The following is a 22,618-nucleotide window of genomic DNA, read 5'->3' on the forward strand; positions in this document are numbered from 1 at the left end:
GACACGTGTCCTTTGTTTGAATAGAGGGGAGTATGGTAGGATGAGAGAAGAATTGGCGAATGTGGACTGGGGGAGCGCGTTGGAAGGTAGGTCTGCTGAGGAGCAGTGGAGGATCTTTAAGGAGATCTTTCTTGGTGCTCAGCAGAAATTTATTCCGATGGTTAAAAAGGACAGTAGGAAGAGAGGTAATAAGCCGTGGATAACGAAGGAGGTGAAGGAAAGTGTTAAATTAAAAGCGGAGGAATTTAGAGTAGCTAAGAGCAGTGGGCGAGAAGAGGATTGGGAAAGGTTTAAATGTCAACAAAGATTGACAAAAAAGTTGATAAAGGAGGGTAGAAGAAGCTATGAAGCTGGGCTAGCGCTTAATATAAAAAAGGATAGCAAGAGTTTTTATAAATATATAAAAAGGAAGAGGCTGGCTAGGGTGAACGTTGGTCCCTTAGCGGATGAGAAAGGGGACCTAGTGGTAGGGGATGGGGATATGGCTAAGGTCTTGAATAACTTTTTTGTTTCTGTCTTCACGGAGGAGGACGTGAATAATTTGCCGGGTGTTAGCGATGGAAAGGTGGTAGGACTGGAGGGTCTTAATGACATTACTGTTACTAGAGAGGTGGTGCGTGACAGACTGGAGGGGCTGATTGTGGACAAGTCCCCAGGACCGGATGGAATGCATCCGAGGGTTCTGAAAGAAATGGCGGAGGTGATAGTGGATGCCTTGGTGGTTATTTTCCAGACGTCGCTGGATTCCGGGGAAGTGCCGGAGGATTGGAAAACGGCTAATGTTACGCCGTTGTTTAAGAAGGGTGCCAGGCAAAAGGCGGGGAATTACAGGCCGGTTAGTTTAACGTCTGTGGTAGGTAAAATGTTAGAATCCGTCATTAAGGAGGAAATTGCGAGGCGTCTTGAAGGGAATTGCTTGATAGGGCAGACGCAACACGGTTTCATTAAAGGGAAGTCGTGTCTGACAAATTTACTGGAGTTCTATGAGGATGTGTCTAGGGCGGTGGATAGAGGAGAGCCGGTGGATGTGGTCTTTCTGGATTTTCAGAAGGCGTTTGATAAGGTACCTCACAAGAGGTTACTGCAGAAGGTCAGAGGACATGGAGTTGGGGGTAGGGTGTTAGCGTGGATAGAGGATTGGTTGTCAAATAGGAGGCAGAGAGTGGGGGTCAATGGGTGCTATTCGGATTGGCGGTTGGTGACTAGTGGGGTGCCCCAGGGGTCGGTGCTGGGGCCTCAGCTATTTACCATTTATATAGATGATCTGGAGGAGGGAACCGAGTGTAGGGTGTCGAAATTTGCTGATGACACCAAGATTGGGGGAAAGGCAAATTGTGCGGAGGGTGTGGAGAGTCTGCAGAAGGATCTAGATAGGCTGGGCGAATGGGCCAGGAAATGGCAAATGGAATTTAATGTTGGCAAGTGTGAGGTGGTCCACTTTGGTAGGAAGAATGGTAGGAAGGACTATTACTTACGGGGCGAAAAACTGCAGCAGGCGACGGTGCAGAGGGACCTCGGGGTCCTTGTGCATGAGTCGCAAAAACCCAGCCTGCAGGTGCAGCAGGTGGTCAGGAAGGCGAATGGGATGCTGGCCTTCATAGCGAGGGGGATTGAATATAAAAGTAGGGAGGTCTTGCTGCAGCTGTATAGGGCATTGGTGAGGCCGCAGCTGGAGTACTGTGTGCAGTTTTGGGCGCCGCACCTGCGCAAGGATATTTTGGCCTTGGAGGGAGTGCAGAGGAGGTTTACTAGGCTGATACCGGAGTTGAGGGGGTTGAGCTATGAGGAGAGGCTGAATAAACTAGGCTTGTACTCGTTAGAGTTTAGAAGAATGAGGGGAGATCTCATTGAGACGTATAAGATGATGAATGGGATGGATAGGATAGAGGTGGAAAGACTCTTCCCGCTCAAAAAAGACAGTAGGACTAGGGGGCACAGCCTCAAGATAAAGGGGGGGCGGTTCAGAACGGAGTTGAGGAGGAACTTCTTCACTCAAAGGGTGGTGAATCTCTGGAATTCTCTGCCCGTTGAAGTGGTGGAGGCTGCCTCGCTAAATATTTTTAAGAAGCGGGTTGATGGGTTTTTGATAAGAGAGGGGATTAAGGGTTATGGGGAGAGGGCGGGAAAGTGGAACTGAGCCACGACAGATCAGCCATGATCTTATTGAATGGCGGGGCAGGCTCGAAGGGCCAGATGGCCTACTCCTGCTCCTATTTCTTATGTTCTTATGTTCTTAATTGTTAAAGGTTCTTGCTAATTATCTTACTATACATGTCAACAATATTCTTAATTAAACTTTGTTTTTGATAAAAGCTCTTCATGGGTTGGTTGAATTACACCTGAAATGAAACCTCTCATCTTCATGCTAGCCAATTTCAACGTAAGAAGTTATAGGTCAGGCAAGCTTCATAGAACACCATGAAGTATCTGACCTATCTTGTAACACTCTGTAAAGAAATTCCTTCCAATTATTGATCTGATCTACTATTGGTTACCTTATAACTATCCCTCTCCTCCCTGTCATGTCAAGAATCACCCACGATGTGCAGATGCTGGCTTATTTCTGGCGTAGGCACAGTAAGAAGTCTCACCAGGTTTATTTGGTAGCACAAGCTTTCAGAGCGTTGCCCCTTCATCAGGCAAGTGATGCAAACTGCAACTCAAAGTGGGGAGGATCTCCAAGAAGATCGGGCATATTGACAGACTCACCTGATGAAGGGGCAGTGCCCCGAAAGCTCATGCTGCTAAATAAACCTGTTGGACTTTAACCTGGTGTTGTGAAAAGACTCACCCAGAAATACAAATTAGTTTCCCCACATTCATCCTGTCAGAATACTTTCATCATTCTGAAGACCTTTTTAGTTATAAAGGGAAGATTTGCGAGGCTATGGAGCCAGAACAGGGAACAAAGAACAGAGAAGAGTACTGCACAGGAACAGGTTCTTTGACCCTTCAAGCCCGTGCCAATCATGATGCCTTAACTAAACTAAAAAAAGCATTCTGCCCTTACTCGGACCATATCCCTCTATTCCCTCCTTATTCATGTACCCACCCAGATGCCTGTTGAATGTTGCCAATGTGTCTGCTTCCACAACCTTCTCTGGCAGCACATTTCAGGCACCCACCATGCTCTGTATGAAAAATTGATTGCTAATGCAATCATGTGAAGTCCCAGAACCTCAAAATATGAGATTTTCCAGGCAAGTAAATTGCAAAGGCCCCACATATACTGAAAGCAACCTCATCCACAAAAACATTTGACTCTCATACACATAAGTTGAGAACCCTAAAATGTGTTCCACCAGAAAGAGAGAACCTCCCTTGAATATGTGCTCCCTCATAATTGACCCTGGGAAAAAGCCTCTGATTATCCACCCTGTCAATGCCTCTCATAATTTTGTCAACCTCCATCAGGTCTCCCCTCAGCCTCCATAGTTCCAGTGAAAACAAACCTAGTTTATTCAATCCCCAAGGGATTGGAACAAATGTATGATTCCTTCAAAGAGCTGCACAATGAAACGCAATGGGCTGAATGACCTCCTTTGTGCTATGAAATTCTGCAAGAAAAATTCTTACTTCCTGATGCAGGGGAGTGGAGTGAGGGAGGGGGGGTACCTAGTGACGCGATTGAAACACGAATGTCTATTTCCCTGGATGACTCTAAGACCTGTAACAGCCCCGTTTTTCCCTTCTCCCTCTCAGAGAGAAAGGCCACTCAATCTTTCACGGCGATTGAACCTTCCCTATTCAAGTAACATCCTCGTAAACTGTTTCTGCACATTCCCCAATGCGTCAATATTGTTTTAACATATGAAACGGAAAAGGTACACGGTACTCCCAAGTGCGGTCTAGCCAAGGTTCTGTATAAACGCACTTCCTGCTTGAAAGATAAGAAAATAACTAGGATTGAGGAACCGAGAGATCTGAGAAGCACAAGAAGTAAAAGCACAGGTTGAGAAATCTATAAATAAATGCCAAGAAGGGTTCATTTATACAGCGTGGCTTGACCTGAATAAGCTGATATGAAAGAATATATTACTAAGTCAGGGAATTTTAGGTTAATGGCTTCATCCTGAAATTTAACATATTTTGATTGAAAAATAATAGCACCAACTGTCCATACAATTAAGGCCAGTTATGGATGTAAAGTTAAGAAGATTATAAATGTAGAATGCTGTGATTAATCAAAGACTTTCAGAAGGGCTGAGGAGTATTTGGAAACAGAGGTCAAATATCCCATCGATTATCTCAGTCACTTATGCAAGAGGGATGCCAGAGGCCATTGAAGAAGTACTTGAGCATTATAACAATGTAGCCAACTTCAGATGTAATGTAATTCTGCCATTAGCTGTCCTCCTTATTATAAACATCTAGATTTCCCCAGAGGAGCAATATTATCATAGACCCACAACGGTCTGCAACTAGATTAAGGCTCCTTGTTGCAGCAAAGTAAATGTAAGGAGCAGTAATTTTGTATGGGTCTCTGTCAGAGAACAGCATGTCAATGGACAACTGCAGGCAACATCAATATAAAGGGGGAGAATGCTATGTGGAGACCGCTTTCTCAAGACAGGGGCAATATTTTAAGGCAAATCTGTCCAGTTCACCATATGGTTAGTGCAGAATCTTTATTTACCTGATGCAATTTTTTTAAAGCCATCTTGGCCTTTTGGCTGAGATGAAGCTCAGTTCAAGCCTGCGAGGGGTGTAATGCCTCATCCTGTCAGCTTGGATCTTGTTGGATCAAGCCCAAAATGGGATGCCTATCGTGTCTTGTCAGCTTGGATCTGGTTTGTCCTTCATGTGGGGACTCTGATTGGACTTAATTGGCTTTTTTGATGAGGAATAAAGTACCAAAAGAAAAACCCCAGAACCTTTATCAATATGATTAAGGGGATTGTCAATGAACAAAATGGACTCAATCAGGAACATACAATTATTTGGATACTTGATAATACAATCATGTGGAGTCCCAGAACCCAAAAATATGAGACTTCCCATGCAAGTAAATTGGAAAGGCCGCACACACACTGAAAGCAATCTTATACACAAAAAGATTTGACTCTCGTACACAGAATTTGACAACACTAAAATGTGCTCCACCAAAAGGAGAGAATCTATCCTGGGATTATACTGAAAAATTTCCCAATTTGCTCAAGAGAGTGGAACCTGCACACACAGAAATACTAGGCCTCCTCATTCTTTCACTCTCCCTTTCTCTGGCCTCTTCCTCCCTCACGCCCGAAGGCTGGGAGCATTGGCCAAGGCTTGATTGTTAACCAATCAGTGCGCCTTTTAGTAGTCCTTCAAGTCTATGAAATTTAGCAAGCTGGGCAAGGAACATCTAAAGTTAAGTTAAAGTTTACTTGTTAGTCACAATTAAGGCTTACATGAACACTGCAATGAAGTTACTATGAAATTACTCTAGTCGTCATGCTACAGCGCCTGTTCAGATCAATGCACCTAAAAAGCACGTCCTTTGGACTGCGGGAGGAAAGTGGTGCACTCAAAGAAAACCCACACAGACATGTGGAGAACATGCAAACTCACACAGATAGTGACCCAAGCCAGGAATCAAACCTGGGTCCCTGACTGCTAACCACTGTGCTAACTGTGCTGCCCCTCCCCATCTGCCATTTTGGGAATGTGAAGCAGACGAAAGTAGAAAACAGGGCCTAGACCACACTCCATCAATTGTCAGAGCCAAATGTACCAGAAGTGACAGCCAGCATTGATTATTCCTGCCCCTAATAAATGGGCACAATTGTGCTAATATATCGTTTAAACTTGAACGTTAAAGTTTATTTAATTGTCACAAGTAGGCTTACATTAACATTGCAATGAAGTTACTGTGAAAATCCCCTGGTCACCACACGCTGGGGCCTGCTCAGGTACACTGAAGGAGAATTTAGCTTGGTCAATGCACCTAACCAGCATGTTTTTTTGGACTGTGGAAGGACACTGGAGGACCCAGAGGAAACTCACGCAGACAAGGAGAGAACACGCAGGCTCTGCACAGATAATGACCCAAGCCGGTAATTGAACCCACGGTCCTTGGCACTGTGGAACAGCAGTGCTAGCCACTGTGACTACGACGTGCCAATTTGCCCCTTGTGTCGCTGTGGCAGAATGGGAAGACGGGGAATTTGAAGAGACTGGTTACAAAATCTGAACATTAAATTTAGGAAGATCTTAGAAATTTCATGCTATTTTAGCAGCAATAAATTGGAAGCTGTCAACAGCGATATATGTTGCAGAAGGCCAAGGCCTATTTCCAAGCTTCCATTTGCAGAGTATTTGGCCAAGGCCTCTCAAAGGCATGTAAATATCCTGAGGCCAGAGGACATTGAAACCAGAGAATATTTATGGGCCAAGTCCACATTTGGCCTGCAGGCTACTCTTGTAACGTTGAGCTGAGGGAGTTTGTGAACAGCCTTGGTAAGTCTTCAGCCTGAGGTATAAATACTGACACGATAGATTTGATGTTGCTTTTGCTTTTTCATTGATCTTCGGAGTTTTATATTCATTTCAGCCTTTCATTTCTCTCTCCCTAGGTTTACAAGTAGAGAAAGAGGCCCTGATGTTTACTCAGGGCCATGAAGTGAACTGGAAATGGGGAAGGCTTCCAGACAATAAGGGTCGGATTGTCAGAGCTGTAAGACTCCACATACCTTTCCAAACAGTTGGTGGGGGGGTGCGGGGAAACATGATCCAGATGCAGAAATCCCACTCCCATTTCCAACTGATCCTATTTTTGCTGGAAGGGGATAAGAGTGGTACATAATTCGCATATGAGGGAAATATGAGGTCAGTTGGGCCATATGAATTCAGTACTGAGTTTGGGTTTCCCAGTTATGTAACAACGTAAAAGTCACAATTTTTAGAGTAGGCAGAAATACAATTGGAAGGAGGATAAGTCTGTAGAACTGTCTTGATGCAAAGTAATTTAAATCCTCAGCCCTTTAAAAATAAAAAAAACTGCCTGTGAGTTGAAAACACTGTTGTAACCATTACAATAGCTATTTGTTGACATTTTCCCAAGGGCTATAATAATGTAATTTTGAATGCTTGGCTGTTTCCACAGCTACAATTCTCTCAGAAGAGTAGTCCTAATTCACAGATTGATTGGCAGCTCAGAGTTTATTCAAAGATTAGCTGCCTTTGATGTGGGGATATGAATAAAAGTTTGTTTTTATAAGGGAGTAAGCACTTGAGGAGGTTTCATGAATGGAAATGCTTTTCTAATATCCTGAAAGCTGTATGAGATATTTAAATATGTACTTTATTTTGCCTTCTGGGAAATAGAGATTGCCGCTTTAAGGCGAATGGCAAAAAAAGGAAACAACAACACTTTTCTCTGCAGCGATATAAAATGTATGTGTCCCATCACCTACAGAAAAGAGGCTTGTTGGCAGCAGTAAAGGCAGGAAAGTCTTGTAAAAAGGCTGTTTTCAGCATGGTGAACCAGTCAGAACCATCTTCTGGAAATCGGGGCCTATATCACACAAGGATAAATGCAAGCTTTTGTCTAGAGAAGATTTTAAATGCCCTCTGGACAATGAATAAGCTTTAAATTATGATATAGTGAAGTAGGGTCAGAGGAGTTGCGTGTGGAGCACAAACATTGGCAGATGCCATTGTGGGTCAAATATCCTGCTTCTATGCTGTAAATTCTATGAAAAGAGGCAGTGTCAAACCAAAACAGTGAAGCTGAAACTGTGGGGCAAATTTTCCCTTTCCAGCTGCTATGGGAACTGGAGGGGGCAAGGGACGGACCATGGAAAGGTCTGACCTCGGGAGGGATTTTCTGGTTTCGGGGTGCGTATGGCTGGAAAATTCTGCTATATGTCGCTGGAATGGTCAACATTCATCATTCTCAGCTCAGCCAAATTGGTCAATTCTAACGAACAAATCCAGGGGAATCATATCATTCTCCACACCAATAGATGTTTATAGTGCCTCTTTCTTTATAGCTGATTATCGTCACTCACCTCGTTTATATTCTGTCCTGGTAAACGTTGGCGGGTTATCATTTTCATCAGCAATGATGATTTTGATATGTCCTGAAAAATATGAATGGACAATTATCGACAGATCTCTTTCAGAGGGAAAAGTGGAGGGCGGCAGAAAGAGGGATCAGCCTCGGTGTAGCTAGATCACAGAAATCACAAAGTGGTTGTAGATGATCTACCTCGGATGTGAGAGGCTAGCACATGACAGACTAATGTGACAATCGCGACTGTAGGTAGTAGTAGGAGTAGTTACAAGCAGGGTAGAAGAGGAATTATTGTCATTAACAATGGCAAATTCTTAATACATCTTGTGGGAAATAATGAGAAAAGCTCTGTAGAGCATGACTGGTAGATTTGTATTACTGGTTTGCTTGTCACTGGATTGCGAAGGGTCATAGTTGACTGAAATGTGGATAAAATTAACATGAAATAACCCAGAGAAAACAACCGTTGATTCTTTATAGTGCCAAATGTGGCCTAACCAACATATTATGTTACAGTTGTATAAAACGTTGGTTAGGCCACATTTGGAATATGGTGTCCAATTCTGGTCACCACACTACCAGAAGAATGTGGAGGCTTTGGAGAGAGTACAGAAAAAGTTTAACAGGATGTTGCCTGATATGGAGGGTATTAGCTATGAGGAGAGATTGAATAAACTGGGATTTTTCTCCCTGGAAAGACAGAGGCTGAGGGATGACCTGGTAGAAGTTTATAAAATTATGAAAGTTATAGATAAGGTGAAGAGTTGGAAGTTTTTTCCCAGGGCAGAAATGACAGTTACAAGGGGGCACAAGTTCAAGACAAGCGGGGGGAGGTTCCATAGTGATGTGCAGCGGAAGTTTTTTTACACAGAGGATGGTGGGGGCCTGGAATGCACTGCCAAGTGAGGCAACATTAGCAACATTTAAGATTTATCTTGATAGGCATACGAGCAAACGGGGAATAGACAGATATAAGCAGTTGGTCTAGATAGTTGACCGTGATTGGCGCAGGCTTCGAGGGCTGAAGGGCCTTCCTGTTCTTTGCCCTGCACAAGAATACGTCATGAAAATTCCATGAACTGAGGTCCAGCCAAAATTGGGTCTTGTATTTCATTTCAGCTAGGCGTCTGCGCTGATAGAATGGACCTCAGATAATTCTGAGACGTGACTGAGAGTCGCTCGGCAGTAGGAAAAGGGTCTGGCAATGGTCTTTGAAATTGGGTGTGTAACTGGGAAGAACACATGCTACCTCACCTTTGCAGCCGCTGGGAACAATGAGAAATGAAGAACAAAAGCCTGACCCACCCATTGTCGAAAAACTTTCAAAAGGGATCCTTTAGCGGGCACTTAGAATCATAGGTAGTGCAGAAGACCCCCATGGAGTCTGCACTGATCTTCTGACTATCCTAGCCAGGCTCTCTCCTCTACCCTAGCTCCGTAACCACACACATTTTGTTTGGCTAATCCACGTAACCGACACACCTTGGGACACTAAGGGTAATTTATCATGGCCAATCCACCTAACCTGTACGTCTTGGAGTGTGGGAGGAAACCGGAGCACCCGGGGAAGAAAATACAAACTCCACTCAAATGTCACCCAAGGCGGGAATTGAACTTGGGTCGCTGGAGCTGTGAGGCAGCAGTGCTGACCACTGTGCAGCCCCTGGATGTACATTCTTAAGGGAACAAATCATATTTCAGGTGTTCACCTGGGCCGTACAAATTTATCAATGTCTGTGTAAACTGGGTGCAGGCTGTCCCTCTGCGAGGCAGCATGGTTTTTTTATAATGCTTTAAAAGAATGTGAGCCGAGGATACAGAGTTCTATCTCTGCTGGTGTGGCGATAGCACATAAACAGTTTCTAACACAGAGCTGACCTTCCTCACTCATATTCAAAGACAGGACAGTGTTGTAGTCCACAACTTGTACTCTGAGCCGAACAGCCTGAACACTTTCACGGTCAACTGGACCGGTGTACAACAACGACCCAGATCGCTCCACCAGCCGGAACCAGCTCTCACAGAGCGAGCTGCTCAGCCTTTCCTCTTTCTCACTGAGACACTCCGTTTCTCTGATGAAGAAGTGCAATTCTGCATCAGTGTCTGGGTCGAAAGCCTGAACTGCCGTGACCGCTGTACCGATTTGTCCGTTTTCTCTTGCAAAGACATCAGAGAGCGAACTTCCGATTAGGACAGGGGTTTCATCGTTGACATCCAAAATTTCCACTTCAACGGTCGTGCGTCCAGTGTTGGGATCGAACCCAAAGTCGTTGGCTGCTACCGTCAGTTTATACTTGCGTGGCCCGGCATCGTAATCAAGCCTGGACTCTGGGTTCACACGGATACATGCGGCAGACTGGTGCAAGTCTCCTTTCTCTGTACTGAGAATAAACTGTCCCCTGGCCCCATCTTCAATTCTGTAGCTTAGTAGAGAGTTTGGATCAGTTACGTCATTGTCTGTGGCCCATATTGAAACAACGCATTGATCTGCAATAGAATATTCAATGGATTTATTACAAAATAAATTTAGCTGAAGAACCATATATCTTTAGGTCCAGTGGGACTAGGTACAGAGGAACATAGGACTTAGGGGCAGGAGTACCATTTGGCCCTTCCCCTTTGCCCTGCTATTCAACTAGGTCATGGCTGATTTGGTTGTGGCCTGAACTTCACTTTCCTATCTATCCCTTTATAACCCTCGATTGTCCTGTCTATCAAAAATCTATCTAACTTAGCCTAGAATATATTCAATGATCCAGCTTCCACAGCTATCTGAGGAATCATAAAATCTCTACAGTGCAAAAGGAGGCCATTTGGCCCCTCGAGTCTGCACCAGCCACAATTCCACCCATGCCTTATTCCCCTAACCCCACATATTTACGCTGCTAATCCCCCTGACACTAGGGTTAATTTAGCAAGGCCAATCAACCTAACCCACACATCTTTGGACTATGGGAGGAAACTGGCGCACCCTGAGGAAACCCACGCAGCACGGAGAGGATGTGCAAACTCCAAATAGACAGTGGCCCGATGCCAGAATTGAACCCGGGTCCCTGGTGCTGTGAGGCAGCAGTGCGAACCACTGTGCCACCATGCTGCCCAAGGAAGAGAATTCCACAGACTAAAAAATCTCTGAGAGAAAATATTTTGCCTCATCTCAGCCTGAAAAGAAAGACCTCTTTATTCTTAAATTGTGTCTCCTGGTTCCAATCTCCCCAATGAGTGGAAAGATCCTCCCGATATCCACCCTGTCAAGTCTTCTCAGCCCATTTGTGAAATTAAAACATCTAAATTGTGTTCCATTATAACTGCACGCAGTTTCAGCTGTAGGATTTGCCAAATCCACACAGAATATAAAACATTGCAACATTATATGTTTTAACTTTTATTTAAATTCAGCGTTGTTGGAACAGAATCACTCTAAATCAAAGCAAGTAACAAAACTGGGCCCCTTTTTATGAATCCGTTCCAAAATGTAAAACAGACTTCTTAAAGTTAATTGTTAGGGTGTGGATTTATCTGGTAAGATCACTTATTGCCAACTGTTAGTTATCCTGAGAAAGTGACTGTGAGTTGCTTCTTGAGCCACTGCAGTCCACATGGTGCTTTTTGTAGCAATTTGAATCATAGAATCCCTACAGTGCAAAGGAGGCCATTCGGCCTATCGAGTTTGCACCAACAACAATCCCACCCAGACCCTATCCCCATAACCCCATGTATTTATCCTGCTAATCACCCTGACATGAAGGGGCAATTTAGCGTAGCCAGTCAACCTAACACACACATCTTTGGGCTGTGGGAGGAAACCGGAGCACCCAGAGGAAATCGATGCAGATACAGGGAGAACATGCAAACTTCACACAGATAGTCATCCCAGGCCAGAATCGAACCTGGGTCCCTGGTGCTGTGAGGTGGCAGTGTTAACCACTGTGCCACCGAGCTGCCCATTTGATCCAACAATATGGCTTGCTGGGTCACTTCAGCTAAAAGACAACCGCATGGGAATGGGAATGGAGTCACTTATCAGCCAGACTGGATAATGATGGCAGATTCCCTTTCCTAAAGAATGGTGGCACAGTGGTTAGCACTGCTGCTTCACAGCACCAGGGACCCGGGTTCAATTCCCAGCTTTGATCACTGTCTGTGTGGAGTCTGCACATTCTTTCTGTGTCTGCGTGGGTTTTCAGGGATTTTCACAGTAACTTCTTTGCAGTGTTAATGTAAGCCTAATGGTGACTTTCTGATAGGCAAGGGAATTAAGGGTTATGGGGAGAAAGCTGGAAAGTGGAACTGATCCACTGCAGATCAGCCACGATCTTGCTGAATGGCGGGGCAGGCTCGAAGGGCTAGATGGCCTACTCCTGCTCCTATTTCTTATGTTCTTATGTGATACTAATATATAAACTAAACTAGTTGGTCTTGACGACTGCCCCACGACTTTCACAACCTCAGCCTTGGAATTGTGGGATGGATCAGGATTGGAATTCAATAATCACCCGCCCACCAGTGAAGGCCCGGGCCTGGATTTTCGCCTGGAGGTGCGATGCTTTCCCAGGTGAGAAGGTCTGTTTTCAAGTCAGAAAACCCAGAAGAACTTAGTTGACCCTTCGTGCCTCCTCAAAATTCTTTTCTGTCATGCCTCCGCACCACAGGCAATCTGGCTGATCGGCTGGAGATCTGTGGGGAGGATTCCAGCAACACTAAGAGTAGTCTCCAGGAGAATAAACATTTTAAAAAGCACCAAAAAATCCATTAAAAGGCTTGAAAATGTAATTATTTCCTGCAGTGCAAGCAATGTTGGACACAAGGCTTCTCCCATCATTCACATGTAACTGGTAGATGGCCAAATTTCACAGCAAGCGCAAGGGTATGTAGCCAATATTGTGGGCAAAATTTGACAATCTAAAATATCAAAGGAAAGTGTGGGTATTGTAGTTAAGCACTTAACCTCCTTATGTCCAAAATTACGCCACTCTCTAGCCACATATCTGGTACTTGCCTAGTAGCAGATGCTCTGGGGTACAAATCTAAGGAAACGCTAGACTCTTATTTGGCACTATATTCTGGGGGTTTCCACAGGAGCGATTCTCCCAGCCTGCTGCACTGCTTTTGCAGCTGGGAGAATTCAAGTGGAAGCCATTTTGTGGGCTCCCCGCTGGGCGTCATGGCCTCCGTGATTCTCCAGGTGCCAGATTTCCAGCGTCGTCAACTCCACACCAGAAATCGGCGCGGAGCTGAATAATTTATGGAAATATTCATTTAAATCTAATTTAAACATCATTCAGGGGCTTGGGACTGAAGTTGCCAGACCCACTAGCGTCTCCACCCCCCCATCACCACCACCCCCACCACCCTCCCACCAGGAGCGTTTCACTCCAGTGGGGTTTACAGCAGCTGGAATATATAGTAGGTTTTGTCCCCTAGTTCTGATTTCACCGGCCAATGGAAACAACTTCCCTGCTTCTATCTTATCTATTCCCTTCATAACCTCATATGTTTCTATAAGATCTCCCCTGATTCTTCTGAATTCCAATGAGGTATAGCCCACTCGACTCAGTCTCTCCTCATAAGCCAACCCTCTCAACTCTGGAATCAACCTAGTGAATCTCCTCTGTACCCCTTCCAGTGCCAGTATATCCTTTCTCAAATAAGGAGACCAAAACTGTACACAGTACTCTAGATGTGGCCTCACCAGTACCTTATACAGCTGCAACATAATCTCAGCGTTTTTAAACTCTGTTCCTGCAGCAATAAAGGACAAAATTCCACTTTCCTTCTTAATTACCTGCTGCACCTCCAAACCAACTCCTTGTGATTCTTGCACAGGTCCCTCAGCACAGCAGTATTTTTTTACCATATAAGTAATAGTCCATTTTGCTGTTATTTCTGACCTCACATTTACCAACATTGTACTCCATCTGCCAGACCCTTGCCCTCACTTCAGACTATCCATGTCCCTCTGCAGACTTTCAGCATCCTCTGCACACTTTGCTCTGCCACTCATTTTAGTGTCACCTGCGAACATTGACACACTACGTTTGGTCCCCAAATCCAAAACATTGGTGTAAATCGTAAACAATTGCGGTCCCAACACTGATCCCTGAGGCACACCATTAGTCACTGATCACCAACCAGAAAAATTTATCTCCACTCTTTGCTTTCTGTTAGTTAACCAATCCTCTTTTCATGCTAATACATTACCAATAACACCATGTGCCTTTATCTTATGTAGCAGCATTTGGTGCAGTACCTTTCAAATGCCTTCTGGAAATCCAGATACACCACATCGTCCACTGCACATGTAATGTTCTCAAAGAATTCCACCAAATTAGTTCAACGTGACCATTCATTAATCCACTCATCCATTTGTTCATTCACCCATTCACCCACTCACACATCCACTCATTCATCAACTCACCCATTCATTTAAAGTAAAGTTTATTTATTAGTCACAAGTAAGGCTTACATTAACATTGCAATGAAGTTACTGTGAAATTCCCCCAGTCGCCACAGTCTGGCGCTTTTTCGGGTCAATGCACCTAACCAGCAGGTCTTTCAGAATGTGGGAGGAAACTGGAGCACCCGGAAGAAACGCAGACACGGGGAGAATGCGCAAACTCCACATAGGCAATGACCCAAGCTGGGAATCAAACCCAGGTCCCCAGCGCTGTGAAGTAGTAGTGTTACTGTACCGCTCCATTTACTCATTCATCCACATACTCATCCACTCACTCATCCACTCACCCATTCACTCATTCATCCTCTCACCATACACCAACATTTGTCCACTCACCCAATAGTTAATTCATCCACTTACCCATTCATTCATTCACCAACATCCATCCACTCACCTATTAATTTATTCACCTGCTCATCAGTTCATTCATTCATCCACTCACCCAATCCCTAACATTTGCACTGGACCTTTAATGTTACTATACAGTAGCTGGTGTTTTATAAAGTGGCATGTCCTGTCCACCCCCTGACTTTCTCCTCTGTGACGTAGCTCCACATTTGTTGGAAAGCTGAGTTCAGAGGGTCCCAGAGGAAATGTGGAGCAGTTGCTGAGTCAGGGGAATGTTTGAGCAGAGTGGCAATCTGATGATGATTGACATTTCTCGAAAGATCTGGACCTTCATCCACAGCATTGTAGGTAAATCAACAAGATTTTTTCCCACTCAGAAGGTGTTGAGTCTAATTTTAGCATAAATTTCTACATGTATTGTGCTATTTGCCAGCATTTGCATAAGAAAATGGGAATTTAATTTCTTACCCATCTCATAAACATTGCTCTTACCTAGCTGGTCTTCAGGAACAGCAAAATAAAAGATGCTTTGGTTAAAAACCGGTTCATTGTCATTCACATCCTAAAATAGAAAAGAATAAAAATGGTTTATTCACCTGAACAAAAAATCCTGACTGAGTTCTAATTGTTAATCTACAGCAGTATTCCATTTTCTTTCACACCCTCCATTGCCTTTTCATTGAAAGTAACATAGAAACATAGAAGATAAGAGCAGGCCATATATTCTGTTTACCCTATTACAGAAAGGATATTATTAAATTAGAAAGAATGCAGAAAGGATTTACTCGGATGTTACCAGGACTTGATTGAGTTATGAGGATAGACTGGGACTTATTTCTCTGGAGCGTAGGAGGCTGAAGGGGGATCTTATAGAGGTCTATAAAATAATGAGGGGCAGAGATCAGCTAGATAGTCAATATCTTGTCCCAAAGGTAGGGGAGTCTAAAATTGGAGGGCATAGGTTTAAGGTGAGAGGGGAGAGATACAAAAGTGTCCAGAGGGGCAATTTTTCACATAGATGGTGGTGAGTGTCTGGAACAAACTGCCAGAGGTAGAAGTAGAGGCAAGTATAATTTTGGCTTTTAAAAAGCATTTAGACAGTTAAAAGGGTACGATGCATATGGAGGGATATGGACCAAATGCAGGCAATTGGGATTAACTTCGGGGTTTTAAAAACAAAGGGCCGGCATGGACAAGTTGGGCCGAAGGGTCTGTTTCCATGCCGTAAACCTCTATGACTTTATGGCTCTATTTGGTACTTCGAGCCTGCTCCACCATTCTTCACGATCAAAGCTGATCATCCAACTCAATAGCTTTCTCCCTATAACCTTTGATCCCATTCACTCCAAGTGCAATATCAAGCTGCCTCTCGAACACATTCAATATTTTGACATCAACTACTTCATGTGGTAACGAATTCCAAATGCTCACCACTCTTTGGGTGAAGAAATGTCTCCTCATCTCCGTCCTAAGTGGTCTATCCTGAATCCATAGACTGTGACCCCTGGTTCTGGACACTCCCACTATTGGGAATATCCTCCGTACATCTACCCTGTTTGTCTTGTTCAAATTTTATAGGTCGTGCGTAAGCTTTATAAGTTGTACAACTGTGTAAAATAACCGTTTAATACATTTCACGAACTCGGGGTCATAAGCCATTCAGCCCCTCAAGTCTATTCTGTTAGATCATGGCTGAAACATGGTTTAATTCCATTGTCATGCCTTTGCTGCAAATCCCTTGACTCCCCTACCTAGCAACATGTTATTAGTCAATTTTTTTTATTCATTCAAGGGATGTGGGCTTCACTTACTAAACCAACATTTATTGACCATCCCTAATTGTCCTTGAGTAGGTGATGGTGAGCTGCCTTCTTGAACTGCTGCTGTCCATGTGTCTACAGTGTCCACCAGTGTTTTGGTGAATCTGTGTCCCCTCCAAAGTCAATAAATCATTCAGAGTCTTGGTGCACCAACTGGAACTCAATACTCTGGATACAGTCATGACTAAGGCTCAACAACTGAAACATCATTTCCACCTTTGCTGTTGATAAAAAAAGTCCCAAAACCTTTCAGATAACATAGTGAAAACCAGCTATTTTAGATTTGATATTCAACAGTAGTGATTAAAAGTTTATTTATTTATCAGTAGGCTTACATTCACACTGCAATGAAGGTAATGTGAAAATCACCCAGTTGCCACATTCTGGTGCCTGTTTAGGTACGCTGAGGGAGGATTTAGAATGGCCAATGCAGGTAGCCAGCATGTCTTTGGACTGTGGGAGGAAAGCGGAACACCCGGCAGAAACCCACGCAGACAGGGGGAGAACATACAAACTCTGCACAGGCAATGACCCAAGCTGGGAATTGAACCCAGGATCCCTGGCGCTGTGAGGCAGCAGTGCTAACCACTGCGCCTCCATGCTGATTATATTTTAACAGAAGTTTTCCCATACTTTTCTCAAGTTAAAGTAAAATGAACTAAGGATTATGTAAAAAAAAATCTGGAAGAGCTGTGCTTCCTTACAAAACTTGCCACAAGCAATGCAACTGTGTCAGTAAAACTCAATAGTCTGAACCGATCAGATTGTTTCGATCAGACAGAATTAATGAATAATTGATCAATGCTATAAATTTTTACAGAGCTTCGTTCTTGACTATCAAAAATGGATCTACTTTATTCCTGTGTCTTTTTGAATTATTCAAACACTCCCCAAAGAACAGGTTGATATTATTGAGTACAGACTTAGGTTTCTCCAGAGTGTTGATGCAAATATTGTGTTGAGGAACTAATGGATCCACCCGGAGCAATACAGTGAAATAGAAATCGCGGCCCACTCTGTTTAAACTCCAGAATAACTTTGTGAATGATCTTCAACAAGAACAGACTACTGGTTGACCAAGTGGTGGATCTGGAAGCAACTTGAACATAGAACGTAGAACATTACAGCGCAGTACAGGTCCTTCGGCCCTCCATGTTGCGCCGACCAGTGGAACGAATCTAATGGCCCTCTAACCTAAACTATTCCAGTGTTATCCATATGCCTATCCACTGACCATTTGAACGCCCTTAAAGCTGGCAAGTCCACAACTGCTGCAAGCAAGGCATTGCACACCCTTACTACCCTCTGAGTAAAGAACCTACCTCTGACATCTGTCCTATAATTATCACCCCTCAATTTAAAGCTATGTCCCCGCGTGTTAGCCATCACCATCTGAGGAAAAAGGCTCTCACTGTCCACCTTATCTAATCCTCTGATCATCTTGTATGCCTCACTTAGGTCACCTCTTAACCTTCTTCTCTCTAACGAAAACAACCTCAAGTTCCTCAGCCTTTCCTCGTAAGACCTTACTACGAAATATCCTACTAGAAATCATCTATTAGGATGACGGGAGAAGCACGAGGGGCTAAATGGTCTACTCCTATTCTTACATTAGTTAGGAATTTGCCACATTTCTTTAAACAACACCAACTGACCTCTTACTCCTAAGCAGGCAGCCGGAACCTCAGTTACATTTGTCACCCAGTACTTCTGACACTGCAGGGCACCCTCAGATTACACTTAAGAGCCATCTTAAATTATGAAGTCAAATTCTGAAGCTTAAATCTACAGCCTCTGACTCAGAACTGAGATTGGTATCAAGGAACAACAAATAAAATATGGCTGCAATTTTCCCGCCCCGCTGCGCTGGTCAAATGGGTGGAACGTGAGGGGACAAGGCCTGACAGGGACAGGGCCAGACTTGGATGGGGGGAAGGGGTGGCAGGTAGGAGGTGAAAGAAGATGCAGGGGGCAGAAATGTATCAGGGAATGGGGGCTGGTGGTGTGGTCAGTGATCGGGGAGGGGAACGATCAGGTGGCCTGTGATCGGTAAGGTGAGTCCATTGGGGGGGCAGTGGTGATGTCCTTGGGAGTGGGGCAGGGGTGGGGTGTGGGTGTTGACAGACCAGACCTCCCGTATACTGCATAGATCTGTGCACAATGGGTGAAAAAGTGTCACAATAGTCTGTAAACCGAGGAAGACTACAGAGGGAGAGTGGGGTGTGGAGGTGGGGGGATTTGAAAACAAAGATGAGAATTTTAAAATCAAGACTTTGTTTTGGCTGGGAGCCAATGGAGATGTGTGAGGACCACAGGTGAACGGATCTCTGTGTGAATTAAAACACAGGCTGCAGAGTTTTGAACGATTTGAGGGGGACAGAATGTGGGAGACCAGTCAGGACTGCATTGGAATAGCCGGGCCTGGAGGCAACAACAGCAGCAGATAATTGGGTGGAACGGTGGCACAGTGGTTAGCACTGCTGCCTCCCTCACAGCACCAGGGACCCGGGTTCAATTCTGGCCTCGAGACACAGCTTGTGCGGAGTCTGCCGTGTCTGTGTGCGTTTCCTCCGGGTGCTCCAGTTTTCTCCCACAGTCCAAAGATGTGTGAGTTGGCCATAGTAAATTGCGCCTTAGTGTCAAGTAGATGAACAGGGTAAATAAACAAAGAACAAAGAACAAAAACAGCCCGGGAAACAGGCCCTTCGGCCCAACGAGCCCGCGCCGCTATCCCAACACCACCAGTCCCCCTCTCCCCCCACGACCCCTGTCTAATGTTTTTATGGCAATCCACATTGAGGGAAACTAATTTAGGGACAATTTATTCCTGCCAATCAGCCTAACAGCACATCTTTGGGGTGTGGGAGGAAACCGGAGCACCCGGAGAAAACCCACGCAAGCACGGGGAGAATGCGCAAACTCCCACAGACACCGGCCCAAATCCATGTGTCTGCACAGCAATCAGCGATAGTCACTGAGATGTTGTCTTGCCCGATATCTGGTCCAGTTTAGGCACACACTAACGACATGAAGCACTAGGCCAATCCTGAACAACCAAGAGCAGCCCAAGTACGACCCATCGTGTGTATGCCCCTCGTTGGACACAAGGCGGACTGACTTAAAACCTGTGAATGAAAAGAAAAAAAAAATTATTATTGTACCATATCCATTTACCTTACCAGGGATGCCCCAATGCTAATGACCCTTATTTAAAACAATCTCCTATATCACCCATCTCCAACCCAGTCATGTGCCTGTCTAAGTTACTCTTAAATGACTCTAGCGTGTTTGCCTCCACCACCTTACTTGGCAGAGCATTCCATACCCCCACTACCCTCTGTGTGAAAAACCTCCCTCTAATATCTGTGTTGTACCTCTCCCCCCTCACCTTAAATCCATGGCCCCTTGTCCGATGTGTCTCTATCATAGGAAATAGCTTTCCTCTGTTTACTCTATCTATACCCTTCAAAATCTTATATACCTCAGTTAGATCCCCCCTCAGTCGCCGTCTTTCAAGGGAAAAGAGCCCCAATTTATTCAATCTTTCCTCATACCCCAGTCCTTCCATACCAGGCAACATCCTGGTAAACCTCCTCTGCACTCTCTCCAGTGTCTCCATGTCCTTCCGGTAGTAAGGCGACCAGAACTGAACGCAGTTATCCAAATGCGGCCTAACCAACAGCTGCAACATTAGACTCCAGCTCTTATATTCTATACCCCTTCCTATAAAGGCTAACATACCATAGGCTTTCTTCACCACACTCTCCACTTGCACTGCCACCTTCAAAGACTTGTGAATGGGGTTATGATGTTCGGGCTGGTTGGGACTGCGGTCTGTGGAGACTTGATGGGCCAAATGGCCTCCTTCTGCACTGTAACAATTCTATGATAAGCTGAAGTTGGGTGATATTACAAAGATGGAAATAGGCGGTCTTAGTGAGGTTAATCTGGTGTCAACAACTAAGCCTAAATGGTACTCAGGGTGTATGCTCTCCAGATTCTAGGAATTAGAATGGGTGTGGTTGGCAATGTCAGCTAACATACTCGCGTAGCCAACTGAACCTGCCACTCAGCTCCGTGTTCAAAGATCCTCCAGCAAAAGAATAACTCCAGCTGCATTGGAGAGCACAGCACACGGTGCCAGTATTTATTTCCTCACATCAAAATTATTACACCTGCCAGGGTGACAAGTTATTAACACCCTCTAATTGGCTTTAATAGGCAGTGAATGTTGATTCAATGCCAGACATTACTGCAAACAAATACTATTCTGATGGATTGGAAACAGGAGCTGGCAGTAATATTGGCAACAGGCGCTTCTAATCTTTCCCAATCCATTACCATGTGTGTGAGCAGAAAGAATACTTTGAGATACACGTTAAGGACAAGAAAGCTTGTAAATTGCGTAAAACGATTGATCGATGATTTTTGAGAATAAACTTATGGAATACCTGCACAAATTTAGAAAGTTGGCAAACTTAAGCTCCTTGATATTGTGTTGAGGAATTGGCATCCTCAGTGCGCTGTGAAAGCATTGCAATATACCGTGTCTTCCCATAAGTATTTGTTAAACCATTGCATGAACACCTGAAGCTTAAAGTAAGGAACCACCATGAAATCCTGGACTATATAACAGAGTGGTTGATGAATAGAGTTTTGATAGGGTAATGCTCAGATGACCAGACCCTTGTTACTACTTTACTTATTTACTTGAATGCAGAATCTCAGTGAGAACTGATCACATTTACAGATACCAAACCAAGAAGAACAATGAAATGTAAGGGGATATTATGAGCAGACAGATGGCCCAGTGGTATTGTCGCTAGACTATTAATCCAGAAACTCAGCCAAAGTTCTGGGGACCAGGTTTCGAATCCCGCCATGGCAGTTGATGGAATTTGAAATCAATAAGAAGTATGGAATTAAGAATCTACTGATGACTGTTGTCAATTGTCAGAAACACCCAACTGGTTCAGTAATGTCTGTAAAAGTCTGACAACACCAGGTTTTAGTCCAACCGATTTATTTGATAATAGACTCACAAGCTTTCGAGGTTTCCCTCTTCGTCAGGTGAATGGAGAGTTCTGGCCTCAGACAGAGCATATAAAGTAGAGACAGTTTATCTCTAAACTGTCTGTGCTTTATATGCTCTGTCTGAGGCCAGAACTCTCCATTCACCTGACGAAGAGGGAAACCTCGAAAGCTTGTGAGTCTATTATCAAATAAATCGGTTGGACTAAAACCTGGTGTTGTCAGACTTTTTACTGTGTTTACGCCAGTCCAACGCCGGCATACCCACATCATCAGTAATGTCCCTCAGGGAAGGAAATCTGCCGTCCTTACCTGGTTTGGCCTACATGTGATTCCAGAGCCACATCAATGTGGCTGACTCTCAGGTGCCCTCCACCTAGGGACGGGCAATGAATGCTGGCCAGCCAGTGATGCCCATGTCCCACAAATGAATAAAAAAAACTCAACCATGAGATAGACTAAATATATCAAGTGAAATGTAAAGTTGCCATAGTCCCAAATGACCATAGGCTGCTCTTCCTTTTGAGGGCAGGAACTAACTAGAGCTACTTAATCTGAGGATCACCACACCTCAGGTGACTCTGTCTACACTTCCTGCTGCCTTGGTAAAATAGTCATGATGTGGAGATGCTGGCAATGGACTGGGGTAAAACAGAAAGAAACCCGCGGCATTTGCTACAAATAAACTTGTTGGACTTTAAGCTGGTGTTGTGGGATTTCTTTCTGCCTTGGAGAAGTAGCCAGTTGAATCAAGGACCCCATGCACACCAGACATTCTCTCTTCCATCTTCTTCCATTTGGAAAAAGATACAAAATTCTGAGGTCATGTACCAACCGACTCAAAAACAGCTTCTTCCCTGCTGCCATCAGACTTTTGAATGGACCTACCTCAAATTAAGTTGATCTTTCTCTACACTCTAGCTATGACTGTACTACTGCATTCTGTATTCCCCTTTCCTATGCATG

General features: G+C 44.4%; 1 protein-coding gene across 5 annotated transcripts in view; it reads right to left on the reverse strand.

Annotated features, from left to right (window-relative positions):
- LOC145343494 (cadherin-related family member 2-like) overlaps positions 1-22,618 on the reverse strand; it is a 145,654-nt gene that overhangs the window by 60,860 nt on the left and 62,176 nt on the right. For 4 of the 5 annotated variants that reach the window (XM_080189744.1, XM_080189742.1, XM_080189740.1 and 1 more), the window contains exons 18-20: positions 15,294-15,363; positions 9,875-10,483; positions 7,992-8,063 (exon numbers count right to left, since the gene is read on the reverse strand). In XM_080189744.1, the coding sequence (XP_080045870.1) occupies positions 7,992-8,063; positions 9,875-10,483; positions 15,294-15,363 (751 nt within the window). The remainder of the gene's footprint in view (positions 1-7,991; positions 8,064-9,874; positions 10,484-15,293; positions 15,364-22,618) is intronic. The other variant, XM_080189741.1, reaches the window with a different exon arrangement.

This window comes from Carcharhinus amblyrhynchos, chromosome 5 (genome assembly GCF_965287045.1).
Source record: "Carcharhinus amblyrhynchos chromosome 5, sCarAmb.v2.hapA, whole genome shotgun sequence".
Classification (NCBI taxonomy): Eukaryota; Metazoa; Chordata; class Chondrichthyes; order Carcharhiniformes; family Carcharhinidae; genus Carcharhinus; species Carcharhinus amblyrhynchos.